The sequence below is a fragment of the Calypte anna genome, chromosome 11 (assembly GCF_003957555.1).
Source record: "Calypte anna isolate BGI_N300 chromosome 11, bCalAnn1_v1.p, whole genome shotgun sequence".
NCBI classification, from domain to species: Eukaryota; Metazoa; Chordata; class Aves; order Apodiformes; family Trochilidae; genus Calypte; species Calypte anna.
The window spans coordinates 18625914-18641643 of NC_044257.1; the positions used below are offsets into that span (position 1 = coordinate 18625914).

A 15730-nucleotide genomic window follows, 5' to 3' on the forward strand; every position below is an offset into this window, starting at 1 on the left:
GCAGCAGCTTGGCTGCCAGAGGCAGAAGGTTTAAAGAATTCTGAGGCTTTGGGAAGGGGGCAGTTGACAAGGGGACAGGATTTTTTGCAGCCCAACCAAAGCTGTGCCTGGGTAGGACCAACCCCCCTGGATAGGGCTGACTCACCTTGATAGGGTTTAAATCCTTCAGGCAGGGGTCGAGTGCCCCTTTTTGGGGACAAAATCCCAAAGGATGCTCACAAACTTCAGTCTTGTGGAGCTGGTGAAAGCCTACAGAGCCCAGGGGGTTACCTCTGGGGACCCCCAGGTAGAATCATAGAATAATGGAGTGGTTTGGGTTGGAAGGGACCTTAAAGCTCCCCCAGTGCCATGATCAGGGACACCTCCCACCAGCCCAGGTGGCTTCAAGCCCCATCCAACCTTCAACCCTGCCAGGGATGGGGCAGCCACAGCTTCTGGGGCAACCTGCCCCCTGCCCATCTCCCTCCCCCACTGAAGGGCATTTGATGCCACCACCCACAGGCATCTTGATTTTTGTCCTTTCCATCCACTCCCACGCCAGTCCCGAGCCACTGTTGGACTCGATGATCTTAAAGGTCTTTTCCAAGCCCAATGATTCGTCAGCAGGACTTCCCTGTGTGCTTTCCTTCCCTCCACCCCTCAGCTGGTGCAGGGAGCGCTGTGCTCGTTTTATTTCTCCTGACTCTCAGCACTGATGCACCAGCAAACCCCAACCCTCACCCTGCAAATCCTGTAGCTACACAAACGAGCCTTAAAAAAAAATAATAATAAAAAAAAAAAAATACACACACACAAAAAATCAACCAACCAAACAAAAACATTTCAAAGGGCTCCTTTATGTGGCTGAAAGAGCAGGGCTGTGATAATGTAGTGAGCGCCGGCCTTGGGTATTTTATCTTGGCAAGGAGCCTTTGCAAATTTAAGCAGCAGCAGCAGCAAGCAGGCTCTGCAGTTGTGGCTGGAAGGGGCACAAGTGGCACTTTGTTGTGCCAGCAAAACCCTGGCCTGCCAAAGGGCCGCGTGGGAGCTTCAGCTGGCACGTGGGGGGTGAGCACCGTGGGCTTCAGCCTCTCCTCCCTGGGTTCATTTCACTGAGCAGGGGGTGAAATGAATCATAGAATCATAGAATCATAGAATTGGCTGGGTTGGAAGGGACCTCAGAGCTCATCAAGTCCAACCCTTGATCCGCTCCCCCCGTGGTTCCCAGCCCATGGCACTCAGTGCCACATCCAGGCTCTTTGGAAAGATCTCCAGACACGGAGAATCCACTACTTCCCTGGGCAGCCCATTCCAATGTCTGATCACCCTCTCCAGAAAGAAATTCTTTCTCATCTCCAACCTAAACCTCCCCTGGCACAACTTGAGACCCTGCCCTCTTGTCTTGCTGAGAGTTGCCTGGGAAAGAGCCCAACCCCCCCCTGGCTCCAACCTCCTTTCAGGGAGTTGGAGAGAGTGATGAGGTCTCCCCTGAGCCTCCTCTTCTCCAGCCTCAACACCCCCAGCTCCCTCAGCCTCTCCTCACAGGATCTGTGCTGGATCCCTTCACCAGCTTAGTTGCCCTCCTTTGGACCTGTTCCAGCACCTCAATCTCCTTCCTAAACTGGATTTAAAAAAAAAATGGTGGAGGAATTCAGGCTCAGCAGCTGGAATTAGAGAGGGGACCCCGGGAAGCCCCCCTTTGAGCTGCCTGGAGGAAGGAATCTGCTCTCTCAGTGCACACAGGGTAATTTTATTGATGCCCATGTGCTGTAGCAGGGTGCTGGGTGCTCACCCCACCACTCTGCATGTGCAAAAGCATCAGGTGTGAATTGCAGAGACCCTGGAGAGATGGAAGTTGCTCCCCTTTTCTTGCAGAAAGTCTCCTTTTCTGCTCAGCTTGCAGGGATGATGAGGGGTGGACCCCAAGTTGGTGCTGGGAGGCTGTAGGAATTACACCCAGGTGAAGGCTATTAGGCTGAATTTCACACTTATTTACAGCCAGGTCAGAGCTCCCAGCAGTGGTTTGTGTTTGCTCCTTGGAGCAGAGAGTAAAGAGGTGTTTTTTAGGTAGGAAAGAGGAAAATAGAAACCTTTCTGTTTCCAACAGGCTTTAAATGAGATGCTTAAAACCAGGGTTTACTCTGATTTTTGAATATAACCTTCATCTGGAGCTGCAGTCCTGGGGGTACCTCTTAAAAAGGTACCTCAGCTGGAGTTGTGCTGAAGTCCTGGATGGTAGAACCAGCTGGTAAATTCGAGGCTCCTTTTCTGTGCTTTAAATGTCTAGAATTAGTGTCTAAAATCGCAGTTTGGGGGCGGTGTAAAAGTCGAGGCAGAGGCTGCAAGCAGCTCCAGTCCTTGCTCCCGGGGGTTTGGTGGAGGGGCAGTGAGGTCCAAGGGGTGCACTGGGGGTACCTGATGTGCAGCAAAAACCTCATTGTCCCTCTGGCTGCAGAGACCAAGACTTGGGGTCAGTGAGGACACGGGGACAATGAGGACACGGGGACAATGAGGACACGGGGACAGAAAGCCCTCTCCCAGCCTGGCCCGCCAGCCCTTCCCACTAATCCGTAGGTGGAGCTCTTCTGTCATCTTTTTCTGCTTAGGTTGCTAAGTAGTGCCCAGAAATAGCTTCCCGAGGAGGGGAAAAAATTAAAAAAAAAAAAAAGAAAAGAAAAAAAAAAAAGTGCCTCCTCAGCAGCTTGTGCCAAAGGTGAAATGCTCAGAGCATCCTTTGAAGAGCCCCAAGCTGAAGGGGCTGCCCGGGGAGGGGGTTGTGCTGCCCCTTCCTCCATCCCCCTCCCGTTGCAATGCCCAAGGAAAGGGGCACAGTCTCTCCCCTGCCCCCTCCCATGGCCGATGGCCACCCCACTCTTTTTTGATCTCTTTATCTCTTCTCCAGGTGTGAAAGGATGCAGCAGAGCCCTGGGACATTCGGGACCCCGCATCCCCCTGGCCCCGGGCAGCTACTGCCCCTCTTGCCACCCAGAGCCCCCCAGCCAAGGACCATGCCCGTGGTGACAGGGGGTGCACGGCAGCTCGCAGCAGACGGGAAAAGGGGGTTTCTAAGCTTTGCCCCCCCTCCTTGGTATCATGACTGGAGAGACCCCAGCATGTTTACACCATCGGTGATACCGAGCCCGGCCCCAAAGACCCCGACAAAGCCTTTGGCTTGGAAGGCCGTGGGGAGAAGGATGGGAAGGGGCTGTCCGGGGAGACCCCGGCCCCCTTCCCCGGCCCCAAGGACAAGGAGCCCCACAGCCAGCGAGAAGCCATCATCCGGCCCCAGCAAGCCGGGAAGATTGACTTCAAATCCCTGCAGCTCAAACCCAAATTCGTCAACGACAGCTCCTGGGGGGAGGTGAAGGGCAGCCCTCCCTCCTCCCCGCCGGGCAAGGGCCGAGCCCGGGAGCGCAGCCGGCGCGGAGGGAAGGGCGAGCGGGCTCAGCACCAGCTCTACCGCCTCAGCATCGCCGGTACCCGGCCCAACCCCACCATCGGCATCGCCTACCCCCAGCAGAAGGTCACCCCCCCGAAGAAGCCGGAGGAGAACCACAACCAGGGCCCCGCGGATGGCAGCTACCGCTTCCACCAGCCCGGCGTCCCCCAGCGCCAAGCCGACCTCCGGCAACCCGACCTGGGCTTGGGGTGCTGCTTCCCCGACGCCGGCCGCACCTCCGCCAACTATACCTCACAGCCCCCAGCCCCTCCCCACGGCCCCAAAGGGCAGCCCCCCACCCCCGGCCTCCCCCTCAAAGAGCCCCGGAACCAATGGGCAGCTACATTATTTGGAGTTTCAGGGGAACGGGACCGACTCTTGGCAGTCCCCGGAGAAGAGCTTTGCGGGTGCTACTACGGATCCCGGTGCAGAAATCCGGCTCTTTTCTGGAGGGGGGCAAAGCCGGTGGCCACGGGCTGGGGGCTTTGCCGTGCCAATACCCCTTCCAGCTGCTGCAGGACTCGGGGAAGGAGCCCTACGGCGGCGAGGCGGGGAGCCAGGAGTACCTGGACGGGGGACTCGGCACCGGGCAGCTGATTCACGGCTCCTTCTCCTTCCACTCGGCCTCCCGGGAGTGGCAAGAGGAGACACCGAGCGGTGGTTCCTACGAGAACGTGTCCCCCCAGGGCAGGCTCTACGCCTTGCCGGCCCCGCCGCCACCATTCCTGCACCCGGTGCCGGTACCGGCCCAGCACCACGGCTCTCTGCCGTGCTGCAAAGGGAGGAGCGAGCATCCCGCCGACCCCCACGGTGCTCTCTCGTCGTCGTCGTCGTCTGGTGCTATCGACCAAAACCCAAGCACTTTCCAAGAAAACCAAGCTGTTTTTCCCTCTAGTTTACACTCGCCGGGTCTGCCCAAGCCGGTGGCCGGTCAGAGGCAAGCCTCAGCGAAGGACAGTGTCCCCAGCACACGGCTGCTGGTCCAGAGCAGCCCTCTGAGAAGGACCGTGCCACCGAACTCCCTCTCCGAAGTGCACTTTCAGAGCAAAGCCTATTGCAGCTCCCCCGCCGGCAGCGCCAGCGCCGGCTCCGTGCCTTTCGAGACGAGCATCCCCACCCACCCCAGGCTGCTGCAAGCTTGGGAAGGTGCCACCAAGGTGTTTCCACCCACGGACCAGAATTCAGCACCTTATCCAAACCCCGTTGGAAACCAGTTCTCATTCGAGTGCCAGCCTGGGCCCGAGCAGAGGCAGCACAGGCAGAAAAACGCCAGGATGCCTTGGCAGCAAATCCACCTCGCTCCTCCAATGCCCGCTCCAAACCGGCTGGAGCTGTCAAGACAAATCACCAGCCAGAAGCTCCCCTTCCCCCTGGGCACCTCCGAGTGGCAGGGGAGTGGGAAAGGTCAGAAAGGACCCCCCCGTGAGTAATTCCCCAGGGTATCACAGCAAAAAGCTCTTGTTGGGAGAGAGCCTCGGGGTCCAGAGAGGAGACCCCAGCTCCACGGGTGCTTTCTCCTTCGAAAAACGGGAAGGAGCCGGGGTCCCCCACCTGCGATGCAAGAAGCAAAGCCCTCTTCTACAGCATGAGTCAAGCAGCTCCTCCTCCCTCCTCCAGGAGCTCGTCAGGCTCAGCGCTGGTCCTGCCACCCTCGGCCTTGGTGGTTGCCTCGCCTTGTGAGTCCCCGCTGCCATCCCCCATCCCCAACCCCCCCTGTGGCAGCACCTGCTCCTCGCTCTCCCCCATGTCCAGCAGCCCCCTCAACCCCAACTTTGAAGACAGCCAGATGTCTGCAGCACTCACCCCTTCTCCCTTCTTCCAGCACCCCTGCCATCCCAAGGACGGCAGCAAAACCTTCCACTCCTCCAACGTCTTGAGCTCCAGCTCACTTCATTACCACCCCTCAGACTCCATCAAGTCCTTCCACTTCCCCCCTGATGCCCTGAAAGATGACAACCTCCTGAAATGCTCCCCAGCCAGCCCCTTCCACAAACCCAGCGTGGAGATGGCCAAAGGATGCTCGGATGGGCTGGATGGGGAGCAGCCTCCACCTCCATACTCCTCCCACCACTTGCTGGCCAGTTCTCTCAGCAGTGCCAGCCTGGACCAGCTGGACGTTCTCCTGACCTGCAAACAGTGTGACCAGAACTACAGCAACCTCTCCTCCTTCCTGCAGCACCGCCAGTTCTGCTCCTCCCACCCCTCTCCCCTGGCAGAGGGTAAGGATGCTCCTCGGGCAGCCGAGGGGCGGAAAGCTCTGCCCCCGGAGCCCCTCACCAAGCCCTCCAGCCTGGGGCTGTCTCCAGACCCCCAAGCACATCTGTTGGCATTGAACAAGAGCGATGACCTCTTGCTGGATGGGGAGAACAAAAGCGAGGGCAAGGAGGATGCTCTGAAGGGTGGCCTCTTCCACGGCCTCGCCGCCGGCTCCCTGCCGCTCACCGCCTCAGACCTGGACATCGACGATGCCAAGCTGGACAGCCTGATCACTGAAGCCCTCAATGGGCTGGGGTACCAGTCAGATAACCCAGAGATCGACAGCAGCTTCATAGATGTGTTTGCTGATGAGGAGCTGACGGGCGTGAAGGCGGCCAGCGGCGGGATGTCCCACAAGGCCAAGGAAGTCCTGGCCTTGGAGACCAAATCCAAGCAGGTGGCAGGGGAGGAGAAGGCAGGAGGCCAGCCCAAGGCCAGCTGTTTTTATGAAGATGGCCACCTGGGTGGGGAGCAGATGAAGCAGCACCTGCATAAGGGGAGGGCAGCACGGAGGTTGGCAGCCCAGGAGCCTGATCCAGGGCTAGCAGGAAGGGAGAGGACGGCCAGGCTGCGGGCAGGCAGGAAGAACAGCATCTCCCCGACCACCGCCTCCTCCAACTCCACCTCCAGCCAAAAACATCCCAGGAAACTCAGCCAGGAGCCTCCAGCAAACAGCGAGGTGGGGTTGGGTGTCACCACCAAGAGCTCCAAGCCATCCTGGTTCTCCATGAAGGATGCGAAGAAGAGGAAACCTCGAAGCGGGACGTGGAGCAAGGAGCTCATTCACAAGATCGTGCAGCAGAAGAACAAGCTCCACAAACTGCAGGTGAAGAGCAGCAAGCAGGCCCAGGTCACCCAGGACACCGAGAGGCTGGTGCCAGCCCCCAAGGAGGGCAGGTTTCAGGAATATGACTACATCTCTGACTCAGATGATGATGGGGCAGAGTGCAGCAAGCTCCGGGGACGGAAGAAACGGGGCCCGGGATTCATCGGGAGGTCCAAGGGCAGCTTCAGCAAGAAACACCCAGGAAGAAGTGAGAAAGCCAAAGACAAAGACCCATCCTGGAGCTACAGCCGGAAAAGAGACGGTCAGAAAAAGGAGGCAGAGGAGCACCGGGGGGTCCAGAGCCAGGAGGATGCTGAGAAAGAGGATTGTGTTGCCAGAGTCCGCAGACGGAGCAGCCAGTCCTCTGCTGGCAGCAGCCACAGTGGTAGCATGGCTGGTGAGATGGTCACCAGCCCAGCCCATACTGGTGGGACTGGCTCGGGTAGTGAAAAGGGAGGCTCACGGAGGAGGAGGAGGAGCTCAGGCAGCCTGACACGTGCACCGAGGGCTCCTCTTAGCCTTCCCGAGGACAAGGGCCCGAAGAAGAGCAAAGAGGACTTTTCCAGGGGGAGCAGGAGGGTTGGCTCAGCCAAAGCTTTGGTAGCAGGCTCCAGGACACATCTGAGTACTCAACCAGAACCTACTGGGATGGACTGTGGGAAGGAGGAGCTGTTAGGGCAGCCCCAGGAAAGGCAGCTGGCCAGCTTGGCCACCTCGGGCAGGAGCCCTGTCAGGCTATGCTGTAAGGAGGGGACAGAAGAGCCCAAAGGAGCAGCAAAGCACAGAGCTGAGGCAGGAGAACCCACCCTGGAGGCTCAGGACTCCCCTGAGCTGACTGCTATCAACCAGAGGCATCAGTTTGGCCCTTTCCTGAGCCAGGGGGGGAAGTACCAATCGGAAGAGCTGATGGCTCCATCCCACAGTAGTGATGAAGCCAGTCCTGGCCACGGGAGTGCCACCTACCCAGAAGTGGGCATCAAATCCTCGAAGCCCCTTGGGCTGTGTGAAGGTCGGAAGGACTATCCCGTGCCGGTTGCCCCATATGGGGGGGATGCAGTGGGGATGCTGCTCACTGCCAAGGCACCCGAGCCATATGGCAGCAGTGACAACACATTCTTTGATCCCAAAGGCCTTCCCAGTCACTACGATGACAACCTCTTCTCAAAGCCCCCCACCTTGGGCTCCTCACCCATGGATGATGTGTACTTATGCCGGGATGACCTCAACACCAGCACCTTTGAGCAGAAGCACGCCAGCATTTCCCCATACATCACAGAAACAGCACAGGGCAAGGTCTCCTCCCCACTCAGCTTCGATTCCTCTTCAATATTTGGAGAGCTTCCTGTCACTGAGTTTGATCCACCGCTGTATGAGAGCGTTTCTGCCAGCAAGGATGGTTATGTGACAACCTTTGCCTGCTCCAGCAATCCCCAGAGCAAGCCACTGGCCTTTGAGCAACCCTATCCCCCGTTCATGCAGGAGAAAGAGTGGTCCCTTATGGAGGAGGTGGCTCCCATGCTGCCAGAAAACATGACTCAGTTCCACAACCTCCCAGTGGAGAAGCCACTGACCAAGAAATTCCCCGAGGAAGGACCTGTCCCCAGCAGCCAGCTCTCCCTGCCACTGCCTGACAGGATAACAGATTATAATGTGACTTTTATGAACAACATATCAGACGATGAGCTGGAGATCAAGAGACTGGTGACGGAGCTGGAAAGTCAACTGCAAACCAGCAAGCTGGATAACGAGGCACCCGTTGGCCTTCAGAAACCTGAGCAACACGTGGTGGCAAATCTGCAAGGACCTGAGCCATTCCCACCACTACCCGTGGAGCAAGAGGCAGCCCAGGAGAAAGGACTGTTTTTGGCAGAGGAGCTGGGCAGCTCCAACCTCTGCATCAGGCAGAGGTCAGAGGGCAAGAAGCCATCCGTGGTGAGCAGCCATGGGGACTACAAGAGACCCCGGGAGCCCTGGCCCTGCCCTGTGGAGCTGGACTCACTGGAGACAGGGATGTCCACACCAGCCCCACATGCCTTGGACCATTTCTGCTCCAAAGACAGCAGTGAGCAGCTCCGAGGAGCTGTGGCTGCTGAGGATGGTGACCCTGGAAAGATGGAAAATGGGTCTACTTCCAAAAGTCTGCCTGGGTCATGCACACCAGACCAAGCAGAGGCTCCCGTCTACACAGACCCCTTGACAAAGAACCCTCTTGCTGTCACTGACTCCGTGTTCTCCAAGAGCCTGGAGGCAGATGAAGCCACCAAGGATCCCCTGCCATCCCAGCGTGGTGCCAAGAGCTTCCCTGTGCCAGGGAAAGGGGATGAAAGCTTTGCTGATGCTGCAGAGCTGCAGAAGTTTGATGTCCACCTGCCAAACCATAAACCTGAACTGGGCTTTCAACAAGGTTCCACCCCAGCCCTGGATCTCCCCCCCTTTTCACCTCATGACATCAAGGAGGTCCCAGATGCAGAAGAAAGACCCTCAAGCAAACCCGAATTGCCCCAAATGGGCAAAAGCCCCGTGGACTTCAGAGGGGATGGTGGTGAGGCTGTGGTGATGGAAGAAACAGAGGAGAGGAAAAGCTCTACCACATCTCCGGCCCCTGGACCTGGTGACAAAGCCAGCAAGCAAAAAGTGCTGCTGTTAGACATGCTGAGTCTGCCCAAGGAGAGCACCTGCAGCTCCCAGGAGACACAGACACCCCGGGAGACAGCTGCCAACCCTCTGCAGCAGCTCCAGCTCTTCGTCGCCAGAACGGTGAAGAGCAACGAGGAGGAGCTGCTGATGCCCTGCTTCCCCGTGCTCCTTCCTCCCAGCCACCCCTCTGCCACCACCCGTGGCCAGCTGGAGCAGAAAGAGGAGAGCAGTAGTGCCTTGGAAGGGGAAAATCAGACACGCTGCCCTTCCCAGGGGGAGGGGAATGTCCCTGTTGAAGGCAACGTGGAAAATATGCCTGCCTCGGTTGGGCTTTTCTCTGGTGGATGTGAGCAGATGGAGTCCCTCGGTGGGACGGGCTCTTCCCGTGCCAAACAGTCCTCGTTGGCCAAGCCAGGGCTGCAAAATGCTGTAAGGGAGCTGCAGCACTTAGGAAATGAGCAGGCAGAGAGAAGTGACATTAATATCAGCACAGATGGTGTCTCCCGAGAGCGTGGTGACCTCTCATCACCCGAAACCCAGCGGTGACCCCACCACCGGGGCAAGAAAAGAAAGCTGAGCAGCCCGGAGAGGAGCAGGAGGGAGATGAGAACAAAGTGACCTTGGCATTTAAAACCCTCGAGCAAGCTCAGTTAAGCAGGAGTTTGCTGGAGAAAGAAACCCCAGGCGGTGCAGCAGCAGAGAGGATGGAAAGGAGCCTGGTGGGCCAGGAGGTAAAACCCCTCTGCTCTGCTCCTCCCAGTCCCACCAGCCCTCCCAGGCCCTCTGTGGAGGGTCTCCAGCAGGACAACCACTTGGTACTGGAGGTGAAAGCTGGAGCAGTCAGTGCAAAGGTTCCCAGAGAAGGAAATGGCAAGAAGTCCCTCAGTGGTTGTCATTCCACAGGAGAATCTCCAGCCAGCTTGCTCTTGGTGAGCACCTTTTGTCACCCCAAACTCCCTCAGAGCGGTGGGGCAGAAGGAGGAGAGGTCCCCAGCTTTGGTGCTAAACTTTCTGATGAGAAGAAATGTGGCACGTCCCTGCCAAACTCATCAAGTTCATTCATCACAAAGAGGTGTCCTCCCGAGGCCAACATCCACCATCCCACCATGAGCCCAGGAGAGCAAGGGACATGGAAAAGGGCACCCACCTTTCCTCCTTCTCTGCATCACTGCAGGACCATGCCAAAGGAGGTGGTCAAGAATGGTCACAGTCACCTCCCTGATGGTGCTTTGGGGAGCTCCAGGCCACCTGAAAGAGAAGGAAGGGCAAGACCCTGTGCTCTGCTGCATGCTGATGGGCTAGTGGGCTCAGCCTTGGAGATGGAAGGTCCCCAGGAACCACATGAGAGGGACTGCTCCCTTCCCTGCTCAGCACCCTTCAACCAAAAGGGTGTTGGGAAAGAGACAGCCAGTTGTACCAGTGCTGTGCTGCCAAGTTCTCCTTTTCAAGAAACCCAAACGTACACTGTCACAGATATGGTCATGAACTCCATTTCTCCTAAAACCCAAGAGTCCCCAACCCATCCCACACCAGATCTTCTGCCAACCAGAGAAGGAGAGGCCAGGCTGAGTGAAGAGGATGATTCTGAAAGCTGCTGTGGTGGGGGAAATAAACTCCAAAGTGAACCAGAGGCTCCATCCAAAGGTTGTGTTGTTCAGCCAGCTGCTGTCAGCAGAGGTCTTTCAAGGATTGGAGATCTTGGTCCTGCTGAATTAAATAACCACAAGTTTTCAGAGGCAGGAGAGGTGAGACTTGGTCTTTCCATACCCACAGAGAGCAGAGGAAAGAGTTTAAAAGGGGAGAAACCCAAAAGCCATGGGGCTGGAGAAACTGGGACCTGTGTGTTAAACAGTATGGGCCAAGGAGAGGACAACACACCTACCCCTACTCTGAGCCCTTCCCGAAGTGAACTTCCCAAAGAAAAGAAGCCAAATGGGCTCCTGGTGACCTGTGACATTTGTTCAGCCACTTTCCGGTCCAAGCCTGGCCTGACCAGGCACAAAGCTGTCAAGCACCAGGTGAAGAGTGGTGGTGGACCACAGCCCAGCAAGACCACCGTGTCTGCTTTGCTTTCTGCAGACAGGACATTGAAAACAGCCCAAAAGGTGCCCAGGAGGAGCCCGAAGACTTCAGTTAAAGACAAAACCTGCAGCTCACAGACACCAACCACCACTGCTGACCATGTCCCCAAGAAAATATTGCCAGGTCTGGAGAAAGAACCCAGTGCACATATGCAAGAAGTGGTCAGCAGAGTCCTCAGTGACCTCAGCATCATCTCCTTCGAGATGTCCCAGGAGCTGCACCACACACATGTTCTGCGTGAGGAGGTGAAGGCAAAGGGACCACACTTGGAGATGAGGGGAGCAGATGAGGTGGTGGCTGGGAAGGTGGACTTGGGCTGTCAAGCAAGGAAGGGAGAAAAGGGCAGAAGGAGCCAAAGCAAAGATCCTGGAGAAGTGACCAGCAGTTCTGAGAAGAAGCTGAACAGGAAAGTGAGACGAAGGAAAGCAAAGGGGTTTTTCAGCAGAAATGAGCCTGATGATCTGGGTGAGCTGGAGAAGAAGGCAAGTCCTCCCTTTGCTGTCCTCGGCTCCAGTTTGCCCAGGGTTGTGGAGGGTTTGCATGAACCCGGTGGCTGCATCTCCACAGAGGAGCAAAATAGGTCCAGCTCACCTCAGCAACCTCAGAAAGCTAAACAGTCCCCTTGTGCAGCAGAGCTTGCAGAAGACATAGGTGACAGGATGGTGTCATCAAAGGAGATGGGCAGCAAAGAGTCAGAAACGAGCACGGTCACCTGTCCTGGGGAAGTGGAAGATCCAGAGGGAGTGGGTGACCTACAGGCTTGCAAGAAATGGGTATGTGGGTTAGTGAGGCAAGTGGAGAAGGGACTGGGTAAGGTAGGCAAAGAGCAGCACGGTGATGCTGATGGTGCAGAGGAGATGGATGCTGAGACACGACACAGTCCTGCAGCAGGCAAGGGTGCTGAGGACTGCAGTGATGCTCTGCAGAGTCCCACGGCTCCTGCTGAAGGTCTGCTGCTGGACACATGGGAAACCACCCAAAACACTCCTGGGGAAGGTGCTCCAGAAGCCACTCTGGGGACCAGCCCTTCTGTGGAAGCAAAGCACTGGGAGACACCAGACCTGTCCCCGGGCGTGGAGAGCGCGGCTGTCTCGGACCTCCAGAGCTTGTTTGATGATGACTCCACCTTCTCCCAGCTCTTCCCCCGGGATGACCAATCTGTCCGGAGGAAATGCACCCGGGTGTATGGGAAACGTAGCAAGAAACCCAAGCCCACCCCCGAGGTCACCTGCAGGCCAGCAGGGGCCATCGACCTCTTCAAGATCCGATTGGCTTCTGACCTCAGGGAGAGCAGCTCTTTCTGTGTCACCAGGGAGGACCCTCGTGAATACGAAACCATCTCCGTCGATGACGCCTTGATGCTGAACATGTGTCAGAGCAGCCAGGTGAAGAGTGGAGATGCTGCTGCTCCCAGTGGATCCGAAAGTGTTGCGCAGAGATTGGACTGTGAGGAGATCGACCTGGGGAAGGAGGACATTGACCTGGAAGACAACATGCTGACCTTCTTGTGCCAAAACAGCCAAGTGGACAACGTCCCCAGCTTGAACCTCTGGGGGAGTCTGGAGAAGGAAGGTGAAAGCCTCTCTGCTGAGGATATGTTTGAGCCTCTGGTGGGCCTTGAGGATGAGCAGTCTCTCCGAGGAGCGAGCTCGGAGCCCCCCGACCTGGTGGAGGAGCCCTATGATGGCACAACTAACGAGGACTCGGGCTCTTCTCAGTTTCACACCATCGACATCGAGATGCTGAATGCCAAGCTGAAAATGAGAGACGTGTGCTTCTTCAGCCCTTGTGGAGATCTTCCTGACCAGGGGGAGGATGACGCTGAACATTTCAAGCCAAAGCCGGGCCAGCACAGCAAGCAGAGGAGCAAGCCAGAAGATGGGAAATCGGGGAAAAACCGCGGCGAGGTGACCATCAAGTCCAAAGACAAGCAGTACAAATGCAAAGTCTGCTTCCAGTGGTTCCTGACACTGGGCGAGCTGGACTTCCACAAGCTCTCCCACAACCCTTCCCCTCCTCCTACCTGCTACATGTGTGTCCAGCGCAAGTTCAGCTCCCGGGAGCAGCTGAGGGACCACCTGAAGGAGAAGCACGCCAAAAACAAAGCCGGGCTGTGGGCCTGCGGGATGTGCCTGAAGGAGATCTCTGATGTCTGGATGTACAACGAGCACCTCCGGGAACACGCCACCCAGTTCGCTCGCAAGGGCCAAGCCCAGAAGTCGGTGATGGGCCTGGCCCCCTGCTTTGGAGAGGACAACGCTGCTGTCACCCACTTCCTCAACACCATCATGTGTCGGAAGCCCGGCAGGTCCTCCCGGAACGCTGACCCCAGCAGCAGGCACGGGGTTAGCAGAGAGAGCAAGAGCCCCAAGGAGCTGTCCCTGGAGCAGGAGGCCAAGGCCGTCAAAGACCCCTCGGAAAGCAGCGTCAGGGTGAAGCCACCCCCACCCAGCTCCTCCAAAGCATCTTCCAGTCCGTCTCCAGAGCACGTGGCGAAAAACGAAGGCCCCCCCAAATCTGTCCCCATGCACCCGGACTGCAAGGATCCTTCCAGGGACTGTCATCACTGTGGCAAACAGTTTCCCAAGCCCTTCAAGCTCCAGCGGCACTTGGTCGTCCACAGTTTGCAGAAGATTTACCTGTGCCACAAGTGTCCCATGTTCTACCAGGAGACCAAAGAGCTGCGAACCCACCTCAGCCAGGAGCACGGGATAGTGGAGGAGCAGGAGATCAAGCACACCACCCTGTATGCCTGCGAGCTCTGCGCAGACGTCATGCACGTCATCAAGAAGTCCTTCATCTGCAGCATGTGCAACTACACCTTCTCCAAGAAAGAGCAGTATGACCGGCACATGGAGAAGCACTTGGCAGGAAGCAACAAGACTTTCAAATTCAGGGGGGTCATGAGGCCTGGTGCTGCCTCCAGGGAGGGCAGGGAGAAGGTGAAAGAGGCTGGCTCTCTGCAGGAGGCCATGCCACCGAGCAAGAAGAGGAAGGTTGCTCACCGTGGCAGCTCACTCCCACCCAGCTCACCAGCCCATCACCACACCAGTGACCTGCAGCTGGTAGAGTCAGCAAGCCCCAGCCTGCGGGCTCCCACTGACTCCTTCCCTGCAACACCCGCTGACCCAGGAGCACCCCAGCCCTCCCTGAAAGCAGAAGACCTGGTGGAGGACTTCTCTGACCTCCTGGCAGAGATGGAGAAATCCCAGCTGGAGAGCCTGCCCCCACCTCCCTGCCTCTCCCCATCTCTGCCACCGGCTGTGGCGAGCAGCCCAGAGCTCAGCCGTGTCGCTGCCCTATCCGTGGAGGAGCTGGAGAAAGGAGACTTTGATGAGAAACCACTTTCTTTCTTGGACTCTCCCGAGTTTACTGTCGACCTTGCTGGGCTGGCTTGTAACCAGGCCACAGACCAACACCTCTCTCCCCCACACGAGATGCAGAACCGGGGCTACACCGACACCAGTCAAAGAAAAGAGGAGCATGTGGTAGGTGTCCTGGGAAATCCCAGTGCAGCCGTGGATGGGATCCCATTTCTCCAGCTTGCTAAGAAGGTCTCAGAGCTTTCTTCCCCCGAGGCAGAGGTTCTACAAGGCAAGGAGACCCACGGGTGGGGCAACCCCGGTGCCGGCAATGCCTCTTCTTGGGAAGGTGCCCCTAAGGCTGCGTCTCCAGAAGGTGCCCAGCACCCCCTGAAGGACAAGCCAGCATCACCCACGCTGAACAGGGCTGCCAAAGAGTTGGCCCTGCAGAAGAAGACCTTGGGTAGCCAGCCCAGCAGTGAGGCAGCTCCTGGTGCAGGCAGCACTGAGGAGGGTCACCAGCTTGTCTCGGGGAGGGGCAAAGCCATGCCTGAGGCTAAGGACAGCGGCACCAACACCAAGGACCAAGGTGACAACCCAAGCAAGTCCACGGGCCACCAGCCCAGAGGCGAGGTGGCCAGCAACCCCGTGAGGCACGGCCACCTGGAACCCAGCAAAGCCAGCAGCAAGCTTCACCCCAAGAGGAGGAAAGAGCACAAATCCTTGAACCACCGGAGCAGCTCCGGCTCTCGGGAGAACCTGGAGGGAGATGGGAAAAAGAAAAAAGCCAGAATCTCCTGCCCAGGGAAGAGTGAGAGCCCCGGGCAGCTGAAACGTGGTGGTTGGAGCAAGGCTGAAGCCTCGGCTCTGTCTCCTGACAGGAGGGAAGCACACTGCAACAAGCTGGTAGCCAAAGCCAGGACGGGCACCCAGCTGAAGAAGATGGTCCTGGACACTTACAACCAAAAAAAGGGGGAGTTCCGACCTGCCAACGGGGATATGAAACGCAGGAAAGCCATTCTGGGGAAAAGCCTCCACCAAGTGTTGGCCAAGGGACCCGCTCCCAGGGGCTCCTTGCACAGGGGACCCAAAGCCAGCGGGTCAGGCAGCTACCGCACTGCTGAGTCCCAGAACAACCTGCTCAGCCAGCTCTTTGGGCAGAAATTAACAAGCTTTAAGATTCCTTTAAGGAGAGATACTTCAGAGTAA

At 57.5% G+C, this 15730-nt stretch overlaps 1 protein-coding gene across 1 annotated transcript; it reads left to right on the plus strand.

The window, feature by feature from the left end:
• Positions 1-3072: 3072 nt before the first annotated feature.
• LOC103526889 (zinc finger protein 469) lies at positions 3073-15730 on the plus strand. The gene is given in 8 exon segments (XM_030457749.1): positions 3073-3087; positions 3089-3733; positions 3735-3839; positions 3841-4833; positions 4835-4942; positions 4944-9660; positions 9663-10163; positions 10449-15730. Coding segments are annotated over 8 exon segments (12366 nt in total).